This window comes from Lachancea lanzarotensis, scaffold LALA0S05 (genome assembly GCF_000938715.1).
Source record: "Lachancea lanzarotensis genome assembly LALA0, scaffold LALA0S05, whole genome shotgun sequence".
Classification (NCBI taxonomy): domain Eukaryota; kingdom Fungi; phylum Ascomycota; class Saccharomycetes; order Saccharomycetales; family Saccharomycetaceae; genus Lachancea; species Lachancea lanzarotensis.
In genome coordinates this window covers 340829-361729 of record NW_019212883.1, presented here as the reverse complement: position 1 = coordinate 361729, position 20901 = coordinate 340829, and the positions used below count along the sequence as shown (strand labels likewise).

General features: G+C 43.4%; 9 protein-coding genes across 9 annotated transcripts; 3 read left to right on the top strand and 6 right to left on the bottom strand.

The window, feature by feature from the left end:
* Nucleotides 1–81: 81 nt before the first annotated feature.
* Nucleotides 82–3426, bottom strand: IRE1 (LALA0S05e03972g1_1; the record flags this gene model as incomplete). Its single annotated transcript, XM_022772246.1, has 1 exon — nucleotides 82–3426. The coding sequence occupies one exon, from the start codon at nucleotides 3424–3426 to the stop codon at nucleotides 82–84; it is 3345 nt and encodes a 1114-aa protein (XP_022628589.1).
* A 395-nt stretch (nucleotides 3427–3821) lies between these two features.
* SAE3 (LALA0S05e03950g1_1) lies at nucleotides 3822–4183 on the bottom strand (the record flags this gene model as incomplete). The annotated part of the gene is made up of 2 exons (XM_022772245.1): nucleotides 3822–3990; nucleotides 4065–4183. 2 exons carry the CDS (start codon nucleotides 4181–4183, stop codon nucleotides 3822–3824), a joined length of 288 nt encoding a protein of 95 aa, XP_022628588.1.
* A 283-nt stretch (nucleotides 4184–4466) lies between these two features.
* On the bottom strand, nucleotides 4467–8372 carry YSP2 (LALA0S05e03928g1_1; the record flags this gene model as incomplete). The annotated part of the gene is made up of 1 exon (XM_022772244.1): nucleotides 4467–8372. One exon carries the CDS (start codon nucleotides 8370–8372, stop codon nucleotides 4467–4469), a length of 3906 nt encoding a protein of 1301 aa, XP_022628587.1.
* A 1139-nt stretch (nucleotides 8373–9511) lies between these two features.
* SKP1 (LALA0S05e03906g1_1) lies at nucleotides 9512–10060 on the bottom strand (the record flags this gene model as incomplete). The annotated part of the gene is made up of 1 exon (XM_022772242.1): nucleotides 9512–10060. The coding sequence occupies one exon, from the start codon at nucleotides 10058–10060 to the stop codon at nucleotides 9512–9514; it is 549 nt and encodes a 182-aa protein (XP_022628586.1).
* Nucleotides 10061–10733: 673 nt separating this feature from the next.
* Nucleotides 10734–12131, bottom strand: PEX3 (LALA0S05e03884g1_1; the record flags this gene model as incomplete). The annotated part of the gene is made up of 1 exon (XM_022772241.1): nucleotides 10734–12131. The coding sequence occupies one exon, from the start codon at nucleotides 12129–12131 to the stop codon at nucleotides 10734–10736; it is 1398 nt and encodes a 465-aa protein (XP_022628585.1).
* Nucleotides 12132–13000: 869 nt separating this feature from the next.
* LRP1 (LALA0S05e03862g1_1) lies at nucleotides 13001–13546 on the top strand (the record flags this gene model as incomplete). Its single annotated transcript, XM_022772240.1, has 1 exon — nucleotides 13001–13546. The coding sequence occupies one exon, from the start codon at nucleotides 13001–13003 to the stop codon at nucleotides 13544–13546; it is 546 nt and encodes a 181-aa protein (XP_022628584.1).
* A 557-nt stretch (nucleotides 13547–14103) lies between these two features.
* UBX5 (LALA0S05e03840g1_1) lies at nucleotides 14104–15555 on the top strand (the record flags this gene model as incomplete). The annotated part of the gene is made up of 1 exon (XM_022772239.1): nucleotides 14104–15555. The coding sequence occupies one exon, from the start codon at nucleotides 14104–14106 to the stop codon at nucleotides 15553–15555; it is 1452 nt and encodes a 483-aa protein (XP_022628583.1).
* Nucleotides 15556–15842: 287 nt separating this feature from the next.
* On the top strand, nucleotides 15843–17018 carry GPI8 (LALA0S05e03818g1_1; the record flags this gene model as incomplete). Its single annotated transcript, XM_022772238.1, has 1 exon — nucleotides 15843–17018. The coding sequence occupies one exon, from the start codon at nucleotides 15843–15845 to the stop codon at nucleotides 17016–17018; it is 1176 nt and encodes a 391-aa protein (XP_022628582.1).
* A 330-nt stretch (nucleotides 17019–17348) lies between these two features.
* On the bottom strand, nucleotides 17349–19817 carry KSP1 (LALA0S05e03796g1_1; the record flags this gene model as incomplete). The annotated part of the gene is made up of 1 exon (XM_022772237.1): nucleotides 17349–19817. The coding sequence occupies one exon, from the start codon at nucleotides 19815–19817 to the stop codon at nucleotides 17349–17351; it is 2469 nt and encodes an 822-aa protein (XP_022628581.1).
* Between the last annotated feature and the right edge of the window lie 1084 nt (nucleotides 19818–20901).

The following is a 20901-nucleotide window of genomic DNA, read 5'->3' as shown; positions in this document are numbered from 1 at the left end:
AATTGGTGAAATTGCAGACATTCTGTCCGTCTTCATTATTACTGATGCCAATGCTGATTGTTTATACATGCGTAGAATTCATTACAAATAGCTTCCCAAAATCTGATCATCTTTCAGGTACTCCCGAACAACAAAGTATATTTCAATCAAAAGACGAGGAAATCTTCTCGCGAAGAAAAGATAAAAGCCGTCAGGGATTGGACCCATCACCTCTGCAAGTTCTTGCGGCAAATCCATGAAATGATGGTATTTGTTACGAAGAGCCCTCAAAAGATCCATCAACTTTTCGCCGCTGTATTTTCGGTACTTACCCAAGTTATCCATAAAGATAGTATCGAACTTAACAGTCCAGTCGCGATTCGGTATAACCATTTCTGATACCGCCTCGAGTCTCAGTAAGAGGTCACTAGGAGGTACTCGTCTCTCTATCTCAAACCGATCACTTACTTTGAGTAGAAACTCAAGCTTCTTTGGAAGTGACCAGAAAAGTGGATGCTTGATTACATCGTCTGCTGTCGGCCTTTCAGAGGGTTCATGTGAAAGCATCCTCGTTATCAAATCGGTTGCTTCAACGACTGCATATCTGTCTCGCAGAGACTTTTTGATACCTTCCAAAGAGTATTCAGCCCTCAAAATGCTTGCGTCCCGTGAATATTTGTCACCAAAAGGGTGGCCACCTTTGGAAAGCACGTAGTGGAACAAACATCCCATGGAGAAGACGTCTATAGCTCTTGTCAGACGTTTATGGTAGAACGGATCGTAAGTGGATGGTTCCAAACTTTCCAGACCTGATTCTTCATCCCTGGTATCGCTATCGCTGCAGTTTTGATCTATCTCCAAAAGCTCGGGAGCTCTCCAACCACTTGTGCCAGAAGCATTACCTTGGCGTGTGTGGAAAGATGATTGATCTGGTCCTAATCTTTTACAAAGGCCAAAATCGGAAATGAGTACCCTCATTGGAGCAAGATTATTGTTGACTCGTTGCATGTACTTCCGGGTAGGGGCCACCAGAATGTTCTGGGGCTTTAGATCTCGGTGAACGATTTTTATAGCGTGCAAATGTGCTACTCCTTGGGCGATTTGAAGCAGTACATTGAGCGGATCAAGAGTGCTCTGTGCCTCTAATACAGCTGAGCTCGACCCTTTACCTGTTATCACATCCTCTAACGTCGCAGTGCATAATTCTAGAGCAATGTAAAAAAAGCGGCCTGATGTTTCCGAGCAATAGTATCTTACGACATTGGGATGATGATCACTTTCGGTTAAAAGCTTTATTTCTTGAGTCCCAACGTCATAAAAATCGATAAGCATGCGCTTGACGGCAACAGGTCTGTGCTGAAATGTTCCCTGAAATACGACGGTCCCCGCCGATCCATACCCAAGAACTTTTTTAGAAACCACCAAGTTCTGAAGGCCTCTTTCAACTTCAACATCATGGCCCCGTAATTCAATTTCTGCCATAGCAGGGCTAGATTCTTTCTTGTTTTTCTTTCCGCCCCTGGAGCCTCTCTTGCGTTTTTTGCGATCGACCGAGGAGCTACCATCAGGTATATTATCAATGTTGAATTCAGGTTCCTCGATCCTGACATGCTTTTTGCCCGACTCTTCGGCTGTTGATTCAGACGCAGGTTTGTTATCATTCTCTATTTCCACAGAACCGGTCTTCATAGTCTCTCTTTTAAATAAGCCAGCGCGTTCTAACCATGCGTGCAAGGGCGCCAAAACTTTGAATTTCGACAGTAGGCCTAAAATGAAAAATGAAAACACAAGCATAAGCCCACCTTCCACGATCCGATAAACAAAATCTGCAAACCTGAACACGTAGGATTTCCGATCTTTCAATAGCAGCTCCCGCGCAAATCTTTCTTCTGCCTCCAAACGCAGCACTTGAAGTTCCCTTTCGGAAACGTATCTATCAAGCGCCTTTGGTGAGGCTGCTTCAAGAGCGAGAGCATCCGGATTCCTACTCAACCTACTTGGTGCATCGAGAAGTGGTTTGGAATCGCTTGGTAAAGACGGTTGTAGAGTATTTGACCTATTGTAGCGAACTTGCTCGAATTGAAGGTTTTGCAATTCATGAACACCCAGTATGGCCTCTTCTACGGTTCCATTCCCAGCCGCACACATGCTCCAATCCTTTTTCTGCTTCATACTTCCTGAATTCGAAGCAGAGCCCACTAGAGAGGGGTAGTGAACATCGGACATCGCAAATAAACTATTTTCAGAAGTAAGGCCAATTAAAACACTGTTTTCGCCGCGAGCTTCAGACCTTGGATTCAAAGGATGTGGCAGAAGAATTTTTTCATTTGTATCTCTATCAATGAAAACATCGAAAACGCTGTTGATGGTACTTTGAAATTGTGAGGAGATCCATTTTGCATGCCTCAGCTCGGAGTCCACTGCTAATAGAGAATTGCCATCGAATGGCTCAATCGAAACGCCATCAGACGGTTGTGTGTAATCCAATGCTAAATGTGCGTCCGCAGCATTTTGTTTCCAAACCGCATAAGTCACGTTGTACACAATACCGCTTTTGTTGTATATGCCCAACTGGTAAGTTGTTTTCCCCAGCACGAAGATGTCATCACACGAAGCCAAATCAGATTCCGTATCACTGCAATCGACCTCTGTGTCTTGAATAAAAAATTTATCCGTTCCTTGTCCGTATGCCGATACTATTTGACCACTTTTGATGTCGATATTGAAAACAACAGACTGTCGAGCGCCAGCATATATTTTTTCATCTTCGATTGTTGTTCCATCTTCGTCAATGACAATTTTCGTCTTCAAATCAAGTGGCGATAGATCCACGAGATGCTTGATGGAAATAGGCAATTTCTGCAAACCTTGGAAAATGTTATAGTAATAAATGTTACCATCATCATATGGTTCAATAATTAGGGTTTCATTTTGTAGTTGTGTTGTCTCGGAGACCGAGATGAGAGGTGGACTGGCGTGGTCGATGGACCACTGGATCTCGCCTGTAGATCGACTTAGTGCGTGTATATTACCCTCTAGATCTGTTGCTAGTATGATATCCAGCAAATCGAAGTTTTCAGTACTTCTTCCGCTCGAAGCTAAAGATAATATCGTTTTTGATACGTCCTGATCGACAACCGTACCTGTCTTAGGAAAAGAGTTTTGTGACGTTTCCAAACTCTCCATTTCATGCTTTAAACCCCTGTAGGGCGGATCTGTCGCTGCTGGGTTGGATGCTTCAAAATTGGATGTGTCGGTTTTTCTGAAAAGCGTAGGTTTGGCTGTGTATACTTCGGCATGCAATGTGTCTACAGTAAGTGTTCTTGTTTGACTTGAGACGGTGCTTCTTTTCCGAATCCACTGTGGCCAGCCACATCTTCCCTCTGCCAAAAACAAGCACAGTACTGCTAGGTGTATTATAAGTAGCCTCGGACTTCGCCGATGCATCATGCTCAGACGAATCGATGTTCAGTATCAACGCAACGAAATGCAATTACCTCACCACACCGCTCCGTTATAACTTATGCAAAGACCCAAAAAGACAGCTCAAGACCGATGTGATAGTGGTATGCATCAACCTGGGCGGAGCTGGGAGATGTGGATGTTTCAACGTATGATTTTATTTGATTTTCTTCTACCAGAAAGCATATCAGCCAGCGTTTTGTATAGTAGTACACCGCTGTATTTTTGACACCATAGCCAAAAAATAGTTCCCGTGAAACGTGATCTTTAATTGGTCAATTTGAAGTGGTTAACTAAGAGGCCCTCAATGAGAATAGAATTCCACCCCATGAACACAGTACCCTCACAGCACGTTGAGTCTATGGATGTCCAGTACGAATTCATAGCTTGTCACTCATTTCGTAGTTCATTTCCTCGAAAACTTCCTTTATTTTGCAATTTTTTTCGTCTGCAATCATCTGGGCAAGAGCCAGGCCTGTGTCGCGTAGTTCATTGTATTTCTTCAATAAGGAAATATGTTCCTTGATCACTCTGTCTGGCGATTGGTTGCTGAGTTTAAGTCAAGTTAGTTTAGGGTTTTAGAGCTCCAGAAACATTAAGCAAATTGTCACTTTTCACCATACATGTTGTTGAGTTCTTCTAGTGTTCGAAATTGTTCCAATAATGACACATTTGAGCGCTCCAATTGTTCTAAATCTACTATATGTTTTGCTGAACGTGATTCTTGATCAAACGAGCTCATATTGATGCTGTTTAAGCTCGACATTTACCACTTTTTTTGAGTGATAACGCTCGGTAAAAGTTGTATGAAATGGGGAAAGAAGCTTAGCCGCCGACATCATTCTTTTATTTAAATATTGTACACAAAATGGGATTTTTCGTACAAAAGTATGTGTTTGTCCCAAGAACGGATTTTGTATACGAACAGCACAAATGTTGACGAAAGAATGAACACTATTAATAGTGTTTTTTGCTTGGTTCTTATGGTATTTGTTGCTGTGTTCGCACATTGTTTAGCTTTTTTCTCACAAGTAGGTAGTAGTGTTTAAAAGAGATTTCAATTCGTCAAGTTTGACCTCGGCCAGCCGTATGGTCTCCTCGAGATCCTGGCGTGTATGACGTGACATCCGTCGCCTAGCATAGTCCGGCGAGTGGTTTTCTTGTAAGATAGTGCTTCGATCTTTTATCCACTCCCATATGTCGCTCTCGGATGTCGTAACAACATTCCACACTTTTGAGCTCTTTCGTGGAGCGCGACTCTCGCGACCAAAAGCTCCATACAGCGTATCAAGCGTCGGGGCATAGTTGTATGTTTCTCCACCTATCACGATGCGACCTGGCCCAACAATTGTGGAGGCACTCGAGCTGCTGGACGCGGATCTGGCTATTATGGTGATTATGCTGACAAGTGTAAAGAGAAACACCAACGCCTGATAGAGCATTGGTAGACCCATGAAAGTTTTAAAGGCAGCATTAAAAAGCTGCGTTGTCTTTGAATGAGGAGCCTCGACTTTCTTCGAAGGGCTAGGAGGCGCTTTTGTTTTCTTTGCTTTGGTTTTAGTGGCCCTTCTTGCGTGCCCTTTCTTTGTTGTCCCGGCTTCGGCAACAATGTCTTTGAGCTCCTGGCCCATAACATTAATGGAACTTTTCTGGCCATCTAGCGAGCCTTTTTCAATGGCGCCTTTGATCCAGCTCTTGGCAATCCAGACGACGTTGGAGACTACAAGCACGTCAGTTTGGTTATTCAATCCCCAATGCAGATAGATTTTGGTGTTTACTGAAAACGATGAACCTGATGGAACGTCCGGCGTTTTGGTTATTTGGCGTACAATGACTTGATTTTCCAGATCATTGCGTTCAATCTTTTCTTCAATATAGCATTTAGTCTTTTTCGGACCGACAGGTCCACTCAAAGGCTTAGTATATTGATATTCTCTTGAGCCATCTTTGAATTGAGGTAAAGTCGAAATTTCATAGTTTCCTTGCTTGTCAATGATCCTTTGCAAATACGAAGTGTCGTTGCCAAACAAAAGCTGATACACTGTACCTACTGGAGCAGGTATTGTTAGACTGTCTGTAATTACAACATCACCATCCTCCTTCGTGTAATCGGCACTAGTCTTTGCATGTTCACTAGGTCCAGCTGTTGGTAAATTAATTGTGTCCTCGCTGCTTGGTGTTTCGTTCGATTCCTTAGCTCCTTTGACATCTTTGTTGTGAATTATTTTATTGATCTCTTCGATCATCGTCTTTGTCGTTGCCGTGACACCATCAAACGTGTGTTTTTCGATCGCAGCTTTCAGCCAACTTTTACCCGTCCATTTAACATTGACTGCAACCATCAGCTTGGTACAGTTCCGTGGTGCCCATGAGTAATAGAACGATGTCACTACCTCGAAAGAGTTACCAGAAGGAACATCAGGAGTTCTCGATATCTGAACAGCTTTAACGTAATCTTCTAAGTTATAGTGTTCAATGGTTTCAGTAATTTCGCAGTTCGTCTTGCTCGGGCCGATAGAGCCGTTTAAAGGCTTCACGTAACTATAAGTTCGCTCATTTGTGGCCATAATGGGTGGAATCTTTGATATATCATAGTTTTTTTGAGCTTCCAAGATCCTCTTTGTGTAAGATACCTTATCTCCATAAAGCAAGTTGACAATCTTACCCAACGGAGCCTCGAAGACTGTTTCGGCTACCACCCTATCATCTACCGCGGCAGGGTGGTCGCCAGATGTTGGTGGGTGCTCTACTGGGCCCAGAGTTGTAAGTTCCTGTTTTCTGCTAAGTCTGAATTCACCATTGGCGATTTCTGACATGTCGGGCCGATTTTCGTAATCGCCGTCTTCTCCATGGCCATCATCCGTTGAACTTTCGTCAGTGGTTTCCTCCCCGCTGGAATAGCCGTCTGAAGACGACTCCGGAGACATTTGGGCTTCCCCGTCCGAGCTAGAGTTCAAAGTACTGTTACTAGATTTTGGAGACGAGCTGCTTCTACCAACGATCTTGATCCGCTCATCAGAGTCTTCGATGGTCTGATTCCATATCGAAGTGATAAAGTCAAAAGCAGCATCGCGAGACATGATTGATGCAAAAGTATATCTCGAATGTAAGGTTTGAAACACCATTCCGTTGGGGAAAATGCCAGCGGTAGACTTTTTTTCAATTTGTACAATTTCTTCGAAAGGTATGACAACGTTCGTCACCCACCCGAGAATACTCGAATTGAAACACACATGCTCCCAGGAAATATACAAGCGACCTTGTAACAGTATATCTCGTGATAGGGCGCAACTGTAATCCGCTAGTAACGATTCCGATGACGAGACACCCGATTCCTTGAACAAAGAATGAAACTCATTTTGTTTTCTTTCAGAAATGTGAATTGATCCGCGAGGACTTCTCGCTCCGTGTTTACTAGTCCCCTCGGTGTATGCCGATGCGTTGTCGTTCGAATTGAAGCTGGCTTCACCACCTCTTGCGTTCTCATCGTGGCTTAAAGATCTATCCCTCTGCAACGAGTTCCTCAAACCTCTGGAGGATACTCCTCGGAGAGACAGCTGTTGAAAAGATTGGGGCCTCATGGTGCTGGCCCTTTTGCGCGACTTCTTTTCTTCGGTCATCTTCTGCTGCACCTTCGAGCTAGGCACTGCTTCTTTTCGATCTAGAGTGGTGCTAGAATTGGCTCCAGGGTCACTTCTAGCTGGCGATGGTGTTTTGACCATGACATCTCCAAGGCTTGTTTCGATATTGTAAGCAGGTACCTTTACCTGGTTTCCAGATGCAGTTGCAGAACGTCCACGTTGCGGAAAAGAAGATCGTTTTTCGTCGCCATTGTTCATACCATCTTTTTCCAGCGATGAACTGCTTCGGTTGGTACTAGCAAGAGCATCTAAAGTTAAATTTCCTCTGCCCAAAGTAGCTATGGGTGCTTCCCCTCTTAGAGATCGAAAGTGGATTCTTTCGGTTACCGATCCCAGATCTGTTTCAGCCCCTGAAGCACTCCCATCGGGCTCATGGACAGTTATACTAGGAGTACCTGAATACTCAGATTCCGCCCTTCCTACGGAGGAGTTCACCGATGACTTGTTAGTTGGCCTTGAATTAAAAGTTGGTGAAAGCAAATTATTGGTGTCATCAAAGTTTTGAGCCATTGGACCACTAGCTAGTAAGAAATCCAAATGCTTTAAAAACGACGAATTTGGTGCTTGTTCTTGAGACTCAAGCTTATGAGAGGCAGCAACATCGGGTAAGGTTTCAACAGCATCCTGCGACGACGACCCTAAAGGTAACGTCTTTTCACTGTTAGATTTCGGTAGAAGATGGTTTGCAGCATTATGTGCGGCTGAAAGAATGGAGGAGAAAACACCACTAGTGGCCTTTTGATCAGATTCATCATCTTTGCTGTCTGTGTGAAGATGCATGCTGCTGCCCTTTGTGCTTACTTTTGCCGTACCCAGATTAGAGTCAGCTGCTTTTGTAGACTTGTGAGACCCATCGGCTGGCTGATCTGATTGGTTGTTATTATCGCTGGTTTTGCTTGTAGCTGTCGAGGCTTTAGTGCCCTCACTGTGATTATTGAAGGAATTTAGTTTCGATTTGACTATGTCAGAGGTCTTGCGCTTTGCCCTACTAGGAGACGCTGAGCGCCTCCTTTTTCTCATCGCAGTATCGTTTTCGTCGACTCCTGCAATCAAATCTGGACTCGTTCGTGACGGTTCAGTTTGGAGGTTCGAAACCGATCGATCTCTCACGCTGCGGCGCACGATGGCATGTCTCCCTGCATTTTCAAGGCTTGATACCTTTTTTTTACCTGAATCCTCCTTTTTTTTATCGCTCTTGCCCTTCTTCTTCTTGTGGAGAAATCCCATCCCTGGGTTTTCTGTAATCGGACGGTAAGTTCTAGCAGCAATTGATTCGTTTTCGGTGCTCATAAGTCTGCATTCACAATAGGAATGTGGCAGCACTATAATGAAGCTGTTCTCAACTGTGGAAAGACTTGAATTTTGTTATACTTTGTGAAAATGAGCCCAGAATCTGTCTTCAGCGACACTAATGGTCAGAGCAACAAAAGTCCACCGTTAGTGAATCAATTTCCACTCTGGAAAAACGAAAAGATTCAGAAAACTAAGCCACCGCTGACTACAAAAATAGAGAGCGCCAGTGACCTCAATTTAAACAGTTTCTGCTCGCAAATCAGTTGCGATGCCCATTGTTGGAAGTTTCTATTCACATTCATTTATTGGACCTTTTACATACTTAATTCTCCCTTTGACATTTTTAACGGTTTACTATAGCAGCGTCAGTGGTCTAAAATGTAAACAAAGACAAATAGTTACATTCTACAAGCCTGACGCTGTCATCGAGGAATTGACAAGTGTGAACTGATCCATTTGTTCTTGGGTCTTAAAACGGACTTTGATTGTAAAGGTTTACGTGATTACGCATATTGTAGCATCACCTGGACGCTCTTCAAGAGAAAACACAGTTTGCCGTAGATAGTAAAGGTAAAGATTTGCAAGCAAACTTGAAGTGATTTAATGTTTCTGAGATGGTTCTTGGGAACTCATATTGAGTGTAACATAGCTGGAGGATTCAAAGAGCTTTTTTCTTCCCTTTGAAATGATCTGCTTCCCGACAACCATGTACCTTAAATCAATTTCGGACGCGCGATAGCGTTTTTTGAGTAAATTGCGCCTGTGCGGATAGCGTAATACAGTTCCTGTTCTCATTTTGAAGGTCTGTTACTATACTGGACGCCAATCATTGCTAATTCGTATCACTTTACACTAATCTGACATTTACCTAGTACACTATGAGCAAGACGATGGACCAACCTTTCACCAATCAAAAGAAGAAGAAAGACGACAGCCATTGAGCAAGCAAGCAGGAAATTGTGGTGCGAAATAGCAATCACCGGCACTGTTGAAAGCCATAATGGCGTATTCTAAGTGGATATCCCTCATCAATGCCGACAACCAGAAAGATTGCGAAATTCTTGCTACCCAAGGACGGCACTTTAGCCACAAAAATCTTCGAGAAAGGCCGTTCAGTCCCTTTATTTGTAAGCGCTTCAACGATCCTCGGCCCATTCGTTCTCGCGTCGGATGGCAGCCTCTTCCTCTGGGGTGAAGTCGTTCACGATGTTAAAGGTTCGTCTGATCTCCTCAGGAGTCCTGCCACGTATCATCTCTGCAACCACTTTGCAACCTGCGTCCAGTAGAGGCTTGATATTCAGATAATTAGCGGCTTGCATGATCTCATAGAGCATTTCCTGGTCCACTTTCAGAAACTCACGGTCCCAGGGGTCTGCTGGCGCCGTTTTGCGTGCGTCATCGTCGTTTTCATCTGGAAAATTCGAGTCTCTGTGGTGTTCTGCCCATTCAATCACCTTCTGCAAAACAGAAGATCTAACATTTGGAACAGGCATCACAATCTCGTCTTCAGAGTCCGCACCTTCCTCATCAGATTCGGAATCACTGCCACTTTGAAGCCCGTTGTCTTGCATGTCATTCAAATAATTTTTAAGCAGAAGAGACCTTTCTGCAATCTTACGTTCCACAGTGAACCTCTCTCCTTCTACGGAGACAAGAACAACACTCTGCTTACTATCTTTTGCCATATTTCCCCTAGTACGCTACTACTCACTAATAACCAACGATAGACGACACCTGATCTGATTTCACGCCGTTTAGCTCTGATCTTACGTTTCTCTAATTCTACCTTTAACTTGATCGCCTTCCTTTACCAATTTCGAAATTCGAGGTTAATGATATCACTTTGTACTAACCCATCTGTAAGAGTCCTCCCAGGTTGACAGCGCTCTCTATTTCAACTGGAAAGGAAGCGAGCGACATCCTAAACAACGACTGATCAATCATTGCGCCCAATTTTGTCTTGGTTTCTAAGGATTAAGGAAAATGTGTCATTGACCGCTGATGTTAGCTTTGAATTGAATCAGCAGCTGTCATTCAAGTGAAATTTCGAAGGATCGCCTGCTAAATAGAAAGTGCAGTTATGATGGCGCCCTTCTATATAAACAGTCAGACTGTTCATGCATTCCTGAGCTTTTGGTGCTACCTGAATAGTCAAGAAGTAGTTCTGGTTAACCTTTTTGTCTGTGCTATTCGCATGAGAGATGAAAAACGGTATATTAGACTAGGTACAGCTAGTGTAGCGAGGTCCTCAGAAACTTGCAACAGAAGCTGACACAATTCCACAAGGCCTTGATTTTCTTCAATTTGACGTACATCAATTAAAATTTCGAGCAGGTGCTGTGGACAACGCTCTGTAAGCTAAAATCCAAAATTACTATAAACACTGGCACTGAGGTCATCCAGTTCTGGTATGGAATCCAGCCTTTGCAGGAAAATGTTGTTCATCGACACCACTCCGCTCTTGAGCATTTCGTCACAGCACCCCTTGCAACTGACGGCGAATAGGGCCATTTGGTATTTCTCGTCATCGTCAGTAATGGACGTCGTCACTGAGGGGTTGCGCTTACTTTTCTTGGCAACATTATCCTCGACATGTTGCATCGTAAACTGAAATGCGTCATTGACAAGACTCTCCAGGACGACCAAAGAAGCCGTGGATTGGACGCACTTGCTTGTCTCATTCAAAAGCTGGCGTAATACAGTGTTGTCGTCATAAAGCAACTTCAAGGCGTCGGAGTCTAACGTTTGCTGGAGCACAAATTGCTCGAGATTTGGCTCCGGAAGTAAAGTCTGCTTCAATGGTTGTTTTCCATCCTTTGCTTCAACGTCACATTGTACCAGAAGCTCCGTATTAATGGAATGCAAAACACGCGTCAATTTGTCCCCAAATTCCTGTACTGACAAAACATCGCGCGGGTTCAATTCTGAAAACTCACGCTCAACCAGCTTTTCAGCGAGTGACTTGAACTGTAGCCATCCACGATTCAACAGCCACCATGAAAATGATAAAAATGCCTGTTCATTAATGTAACTTGACTTCCGTGTAAGCTGGGCTTCTTCAGAAAGCACTGGACCCGCCGAATCTTCCTTGCTGCTAGCTTGAGTATCAGTTGCCGGCGTTTTTTGCCAAAAGCTGCTTATCCAAGACGCCAAGAATCCTTTGTTAGAGGATTCTTTTTCAACTGCCATTTTCACGGCGCTCTCGAGGTATTCCCGTCTGGCCAGGATGTTGAGTTGCAATCTGGTTAATAGTAGCAGTGAGGAGACGCTGTATATGACGGTGCAAAGCTTAACCAAGGATTTGAACTTGAGGTCATTCCAAAGTTCTGCTTTGGTTCTCGCGTCAGCTGGAGTCGCACTGGATCCAGATATGTGTGCTTCAGTGACGCTTGTGCTCATGCCGGAAGAGATGCCATCGCGTTCAGCATCTGTAGAACCCCGGGAGAGCTTTCTGGAAAGTTTCTTGCCTTTCAGAGACCCCACAATCTCGTCCACGTCCAGGTCTTTGACCAGCACAAGCGAAAGCACGGGGACCAGCTCGTACATGGTATAAAGCGCATCCTGCTGTGTCTGCATGAACCGACGCTTGATTTGCTCTTTGACGAACTGTTGTTCGGTTATTTTCAGCTGTTGTCTCCAGAGCCACTTTTTGATAAGGTACAGCGAAACAGCTCCTGTGCTAAAGAGAAAGGCGACCGTGGCGGAAGAAACCAGGACTTTATTCCGGTGTCGCTGCCAGAGGGATCTATTAATCATTTTTGAGGCCACCAGTGGTTTGAAAGAAAATCTAAGGTGGTTTGTTCCCAAAGATGTTGTAATTGGACTAACTGGATACTTCAAGGTCCTTATTAACAACAATTAGTTAAGGGAGGAAAGACAGTAAATAGAGATCTGTCAGCTCGAATATTATGGCCGTAATGTAGATATACACTATACTTCCAACGAAATCAAATCGTAGAGCTTGAACCAAGCGCAACTCGTTTGATATTCTCTTTTTCTACAGTCAAGTTCTTGTCATGTAATTGATATTTTCTGAAGGAGATGAGATGTCACTATATTTGATATTAACTACTGTTTCGAAGAACACTGACATGGAAGAATGGGAAACAAGCCAATGATTCAATTAATGATCAGGGAGGGATTGAAATATGGATTACTTTGTGTGACTTCTTTTGTTCAAGAATCACTTCTTTTCTTGTTCAGAGGAGCGATTCTAAAGTCGTTCTTTCGAGCTTTTTAAGAGGACAAAAAGCGGGATAAAATTACCGAACGATGAATCTTGGACCATGAGCAGAGCTACAAGTTGCTTATGTCCTTGTCTAATGATTTTTTGGTACACTTTGAGAGTATCATTGACTGATGACAGTAAAATGCAATTCTAGATAATTTCAAATTTAAACTTTGCTTAAAAAACGGCAGGATAGGTTGCAAAATCCTCGTAAAGAAATCGTATATACTAGCTTTCTATCTTCATTGACTATCCTGTTACCAGCTGTTGATGTTTCTGTTCTGACAGTTAGCTTTTTATATGTGAAAAATGAAAATTATAATGCGATGCCCAAAAGTTGGATAACGTTCACGTTTACAATTTAAGCCTCGTCAAAGCTGAGGTTGTAACATCGATCATGGAGGATATCAGTAAAGTCAAGCCGTATATTTCGCATCTGAATGCGCAACTGGCCAAACTGGGCCCAAAAATCACCAAGTTTACGGAAAAATCGCTCGAGGAACAACTCCTGCTGTTGAAAGATGAGAGGTCAAAACTGGACCTATCGAACCGCTATGCCTACGTGCTCTCTTCCTTGCTCTTTGCATACATGAAACTGCACAATGTCAAGGACTTGGCTCCTGTAAAACAAGAGTTGGCTCGAGTTAAGCGATACATGGATTTGGCCCGCCAGTTGGACGAAAAAGAGGAGAAACAAACCAGAAAGGAGCAGGAACATCAAGAACGTGCCAAGAAACTAATACATTCCGCTCTGGATGGTCGCAGTGTAGGTCCTGCCATCAGCAAAGTCAACTTTCAAGGTAAACACACCAAGTTCACCCAGAATGGCACCGAAGATGTCGAAAAAACGGATTTAAAAGAACCAAGTGAAACACCCAAGCACAGTACGATACCGAGCAAATCTCGGTCAGTGGGGAAAGTAACCAAGAAAAGCAAGCGTTGAGCTTCAGAGAAAGGACCGAAAAAAAAGACCTCAATCAGTCTCCTCCAGCACCCAGACTGATCTCAAATATCCGCCCTTTCCCCCCTCATATTCAGCATTTCACATTGTACACTACTCTTTTCACGGAAAGTTCACAAGGTTTGTCCCCATCTGTTCCATATTAAGGTTCGTGGATGCCATTTAGTAAAGTATAGCTTTGTAACCACCAAACCGCTCATAATGATTATCAGGACATGGCCCAAACAATTCTTCAAGCGATGAATATCTCAGCAATTAAAATGATTCCGTGAATGGAGTATCAGTAGCGACCATTATTGTCAGTGACAGTTTGAACGTTGGAACTCAATGTCCGTTCTTGATGACTATGTAAATCATATAATAACCTTTGATCTTAAATACGCTCTTTAAGAACACCTGTTGCCATTCTTCCCGGAGTTCCAAGAAGCTCTTATTGCCAACGTTTTGTATTGGATACCTCCAGCTTTTGTGATAGTCAAAATTTAAACAGGTTTGGCTTTTCAAAACTATTCTTTGACGCAACAACTCACAATATCAGCATGTCGCAGGAAACTGTGGATACCTTTATGGCAATCACCAGCGCCGAAAATAGTGAACTAGCACAGCACTTCCTGGAGATGGCTGGTGGAAACCTAGAAACAGCAATTTCACTTTTTTTCGAGCATGGTGGCAATGCTCAATTGACCAATAGAAGTTCTGCCGTCGCTAATCCGGAGCTTTCTGAACAATCCCATTTCTCACCGGAACCGATTCAAGAAAGCTATAGGGCACCAGATGAAGCCCGACATGAAACTCTGGTCGATACACACGTTTTTCCCTCGATTTACGGTGGCATCGGAGGCCAATATGGCCCATTACGTCAAGCTCGAGGCATGTTTGATGAAACCCGTTCACGAGGTGTATTCAACCAGCAACTAGAATCGGATACTGAAGGGAGTTCAGAGTTTTCGGAAGAAGAGGATTTCAGAGCTTCGTATGAATATGTGGAAGAAACCGTGATGGAATTGGACGACGATGGGAACATACATGAAGTTACAAAATTGGTTCGTAAACCTAGAGAAATGACCAAAGAGCAAAAACTGGCAATGCTGTTCAGGCCGCCCTTCGACATGATGGCGAAAATTGACTTGAACGGCGCCAAACTTCGAGGACGTGAAAAACAAAAATGGATAATGATCAACATTCAAACGGTAGATGTTTTTCAATGCCAAGCTTTGAATCGTGACGTTTGGTCGCACAAAGATGTCAAAAAACTTGTGAAGCAAAACTTCGTTTTTTTGCAGTATCAATACGACTCTGCAAACGCAAGACCATATGTTCAGTTTTATGGCCCCCACACCAAAGACGACCTGCCTCATATTGCGATTTTGGATCCAATTACCGGCGAGCGGGTCAAACAATGGAGCAGAGACGTGCCTAATCCTTTGGATTTTGTGAAAGATGTACAGGAATTTTTGTCTCAATTTTCGTTGCATCCTGGCTCCACTAACCCCGCTGTTCGAGAGCCCACTCCAGAACTGGACCCAACTTTGCTCTCCGAAGAGCAGCAGATGAAATTGGCCATCCAAGAGTCCCTCGGCCGCGATCAGTCTGAACCAACACAAGGCGGGCAAGCAGTACCCATCAAAACAGATACAGATGTTAATGATAATGACGTAGAAGCGCAAAGTTCTGAGGACCCTTACATGGCACTTTTCGATTCTATAACACCCCATAAGGACCATCCTGAGCCGGCCAACGAGCCTGGTGTCACCACTAGAGTTCAAATACGGACTGGTGACGGACGGAGAGTTGTGAGACGTTTTAAATCCAAGCAAGACACAGTGCGTGTAATTTTTGAAGTCGTCAAAAGCAATATCGAAGGTTTCCAAAACGAATACTTTACCTTAAGTGATCATGCCAGAGAGAATTTGCTCAACAAGCTCGATCAAACCATTGAAGAAGCGGGACTAAACAATAGCTCTCTACTTCTTGAATTAGTTCAAGATTAAGATGTTTGCTCACTTTGTCGTGTGTACACGATACCTTGAGTTAGAAACTCAAAGTCAGAAAATAATGACGGGACCACATCGATAACAATGCCAACGCTAAAGCTAAGCTCCTCACGACCAAGTTCTGGAGTGTAACCCACCTCGATAAAGAATTCAAGATCACGTGGCTCGACGATTTCCGTTCACGATGATATTGTGCATATCATTATTAACAGTGGTGGAAGAACATCGTCACAGGTCTAGGTTGTCAACACAAGACTCAGACCAAACGTCCCCTGACAAAGCTCATGAGACTCGTAAGCTTTCTTTCACTTTTCCTGGCGTTTTTTACGCTACAGTTTGCTACTGCAGACCCCTCGCATACCAATAATTGGGCCGTTTTGGTATGCACATCTCGATTTTGGTTCAATTATCGACACATGGCTAATGTCCTCAGCATGTACAGGACGGTTAAACGACTGGGAATACCAGATTCACAGATTATTTTGATGTTGAGTGACGACGTAGCATGTAATTCCAGGAACCTGTTTCCTGGAAGCGTGTTCAACAACCAAGATCGAGCTCTTGATCTTTACGGAGAATCGGTTGAGGTAGATTACAAAGGCTACGAAGTGACAGTGGAAAACTTCATTCGACTGTTGACAGATCGTTGGGGTGAAGAACAGCCCAAATCCAAACGTCTACTGACTGATGAGAATTCCAACATTTTTATTTACATGACAGGACATGGTGGAGCCGACTTTTTGAAATTCCAAGACGCGGAGGAGATTGCATCGCAAGATATTGCAGATGCGTTTGCGCAGATGCACGAAAAGAAGCGGTACAATGAGATTTTCTTCATGATTGACACATGCCAGGCCAATACCATGTATTCGAAATTTTACTCACCGAACGTACTAGCAGTGGGATCCAGCAAACTAGACGAAAGCTCGTACTCGCATCATTCCGACGTTGAGGTTGGCGTTGCTGTCATCGATAGATTCACTTATTACACACTTGACTTTATGGAGAACATTGCGAAGAATTCTTCGTTGTCTTTACAGGATCTGTTTGATTCTTATACTTTCGAGAAAGTACACTCCCACGTTGGTGTTAGAACCGATCTTTACAAAAGAGATCCATCCGAAGTGCTGGTCACTGATTTTTTCGGAAGCGTCAAGCACATCGTCAAAGATACACACAACCAAGAAAACGACTTCCGTGCTTTTTACGGGAGCACTGACGGACAAGACAATTATGCCGAGCATATTGTCAATCTAGCGATAGACAAATCGAAGAATAGCCCGTCGGAAAGTCCAAAAGTAGCATCCGTCGGCAAAGCGAATTTGATGAAATCAGAGAAAAGTGTTGTGACATTTGACAAATCCAAAGGAAATAACATGTGGACAGCAGCTGTACCGTTCAGTCTCCTTATTGCCGCTTTTGCACTAGCAATGGGCACAAAGGGTCAGAAAAATGTGTAACCTACGATAATTACGATGTACAACTCACGAAAGTTAATCTCAGTGTCTACAACCATCCTTCTTAACCCGTAACATATGTGGCAATGGAAGATAGGGAGGGTATATGCGGGCGCCGAGCAAATGTATATGCGGGCGCCGAGCAAAGAAAGACCGGTCACAGTTTTACGAAAGCGATGCAATGAAATGACGTAAAATGCAATTATGTGAGTATTTAACTCGACTATAATGTATGTGTATGTTGAATACGACATTGAAGACAATGAAGTAAAAAAAATGAATCGATACCAATTTTCATTACTTGGTGAATGCAAGCATCTTGAGTGCGGAATTTCAATCTTGTTGTTGAAGCATTAGCCAGTTATTCTTGTATTGTTCTAAGGATCCGATTAACTCGTCTTGTATCGAACTGGACTTTCTCTCAGTCTTCACATTCTTAAAAGAATTATAACTGGCTGGCTGGAAAGTGTTGTTAGATGCAAACGGGGAAGACGAGACCTCGTCATCTTCGAAAACAATGGCATTTGAGTCCGCAAAAATATCGCTACTTTGGACCTCGGTGGTAGCACGTCCGTGATTCTGGGCCATGAACGATTTGCCATGTAACGTGGGTTGCCCATCCTGTAAAGCTTGAGAACTTCTGCGCTTAGGATTCATTTTGCCGTAGCTCACTAAGTTGCTTCCTACAGAAATCGTGGTTTCCCCTCCGTGGGGTGAGAACTGCTGATGACCAGCCATTCCGCCACTCGAACTCTTCCTATGGTGAGGAGGAACATAAAGCCCAGGCTTTTGTTTCAAAGATGGAGAAGTAGAAGCAGACGCGTGCTGGCGAACATCCTTGAAAAAAGTATTGGTCTGGCTTTCGTTCAAACCTGCTTCGCTCAAAACAGGTGATTTTAGCAAATCAGGAAAGTCAGCCGCACCGCTGCTTGTGGAAGGCTCGGCAGATCCGATTGTGCCAAGAGGTTTCTTCAAGTTATCGTTGGTGATTAGCAGCCCATCCAAATCGTTCGTGAAGCTGTCCATATCATTTTCTTCCAACGTGAAGAGAACATCATCAAGATCATTTTCATTATTCTCGATGGGATGTGCATGCTGTTCATGATATGTCGTCGTCTTTGTAAGTACAGTTGGACTGTCGTGAACACCACCTAACACACCTGTTATGTTTGGAATATTTGGAGACCCATTGTGGAAAGAGTTGGGCCGCGAGTGAGGCGGAATGTATTTCCCCGATGGTGAGTTCTGGGATAAAGCAGATCCCCTCCGATTGTGGAATGCCGATAACTGGCCAACATTGCCCTTTGGAGTATTTTTTTGGTGACCATTGGAATTGGGTCTATGATTCTTATGTCCCCGACTCTTAGTTCCATTAGTGTTGAATATTCCCTCCATGTACCTGTTGTGCACACTTGGTGGGGTGAAAAAGTCGCGAGTATTGAACTCTTCCTGCTCTTTTTCATGGTATTCCTGGAAGAAATTGTTAATGTGGGTATTTGGAGTGGGGATTCCCAGAGGTTTACGACCATTCTTGACCACATTTGATGCATCGATCTTGATTGGATTAGCTTTCTTATGGCCGCTGTCTCTTTGAGGATGACTGCGCTTTCTAAAAGTGAACTTGGGAATTGGATCTTTGTCCCGAGGTTTCTCCGTGATAGAAGCAGCAGGTGTGATCTCTTCTACAGAGATTTGAGGAATCTGAGGAACCTTGGTCTCCGACACAGAATCCACAATAACAGGAGTAGTAGAGGTAGAAGTTGGGGTCGCGCTATACTCGCTCACCTTTGGAGGTGAATAGCCGTCGTCTGTCAAAGAATTGTAGTAATCGTCATCTATGGTGTATTCACCGAGCTGTGCGAGTTCTCTTTTCATGCTGGACAGATTCCTGTTCGAAGGATCTATCGTTAAGCTATGTCTTAAGACTTGAAAGAAATCGAATGACATTGTGGAGAAAATGTCGAAAAGAGCTTCTCTGTTTGCCGCAAAATAGCAAAATGCCTTGTCGGTTTGATTGGCAACACTGAAAGGATTTTTATGGAACACGATGTTGAGCATTACTATTCCAATCGCCCATATGTCAACTTTGCTGCAAACGTATGGCTCGGATCCCTCATCACGATCCAGATTATCTTCGAAAAGCTCTGGCGACATGTACCGTTCGCTACCAACACTTCTATCGGATGACGTTTTCTCGGTCGTGGCCAGCCCCCAATCTGTTAATTTGATGTTCCAATCGGACCCCTGGATCAGAATGTTTTCAGGCTTGACATCTCTATGGTAAATACCTTTTTGATGTACGAATTCAATAGCCTCCATAAGTTGAGATGCAATGTGAGTAATCAATTTAGTTTTCTTTGGAACCAAATCCGCTCTGATAGCTTCGTAAAGGTCGCCTCCGGAGCAGTACTCCATTATAATGAAGGAGTCGAAATAGTCGAACAGCTCGGTGATGTTTTCGTGTTTGCCTACTTTAGTGTGAATGTCCACCTCGTATAAAGCCTCAAAGCAGAGGTTTTTAGAGAGACGAGAACGCACTTTTTCCGAGATCAACGATTTCTGATGCTTGTGTAACTGATTGTGCTGATCGTTATTTTCAGAGCGTATAGAGCCCTTCTTAGAGCTATTTTGGGAATCACCGCTGTCGCTCTTGAAAATGTACTTCACTGCGACTAGTTTCTTGGTCTGGGTATCGTTCGCAAGCGAGACATAGCCGTAAGAGCCCTCACTGATGTCGTCAAGCTTCTTGTATCGCCTGCGGAGTAGTCCACCTTCCTTGTAGATATCATAGTCCTCCGTCATTTTCTTGTGACAACGAGTTCACTTTTCGCCAACGGAACCCAAAAAAAAAACACACACACACAATGGTCAAAAGGCGAGATTCTTATGGAGAGCAGCAAAAATGCAGCCGATGATTTTTCGTGCTGCCAGCTCTATGTTATTCTTCTCCAAATAACAAGGAGTTTTATACGCTGCTGAGCAAGTCTTCTCAGCTACTTTTTTTCCCCGCGAAAACAATAATAATCCAAGTGTGGTGTCTTGAATATATGGACTGGCTGTTGTTACTGTTTTCCGAGTTTTTGGTCTCCACAGTAAGATATTTATAGGTTATAATTTCACACAACAGATTGCAGGCCTATTTCACCTTCCTTGGACGATTTTGTTATCGTTGGAAAGGGCAGATCCACGATTAACAAAAAATCGTAACAGTTTGTTAAAGTATTACGCTCAAAAAGTATTCTTATGATATGCTTTGTAGTTTGCAAGCCGAACACTTCAGTGCTATCGATTTAACTGTGGTGTTCAAAATACTCATCGACAATCTTTAACAGTTTCGTGTGATGTGACAATCTTGCTAGTTGAGTTTACTACTGTCAAATCGTTTGAGAGATACGTTATATAAAGGAATGAGATGATGGTACAGGCTTTCACGAGAAGGTTTGGTAGTAGTTCTTTCAATTTACTTAGTTTAAAGCAGATCTTTTTGAGCTACGAAATTCTCTGAAAGCGACAGTGCAACTGCATCAAGTATATAGGGTCAATGCGAGATGATTGGGACTGCGACTGATTTGGATTGCGACTGGTTGGGATTAAACATTATAGACTAATAACTGGTGTCGATATGCTGATTTTTTGTTGTAGAAGATCGACCTTATCGAGTTCTCTTTTTCATGAGGGTAATACTGCACTCACTTCATTTGTTGAACGAGAGGTTGGGAAAACGCACGAGAAAACCGAGGTGGCGTCTACGAGTGATGGTCGAATTTTTGGCAATGTCGATAGAGATGGAGACGGTGTGGTTCCGTTCGAGAGTAACATTTGTTGTAATAATGGCACAGTGTAAGTAGTAGCCCTGGACAAATAATCGTTATCTCATATCATTTTA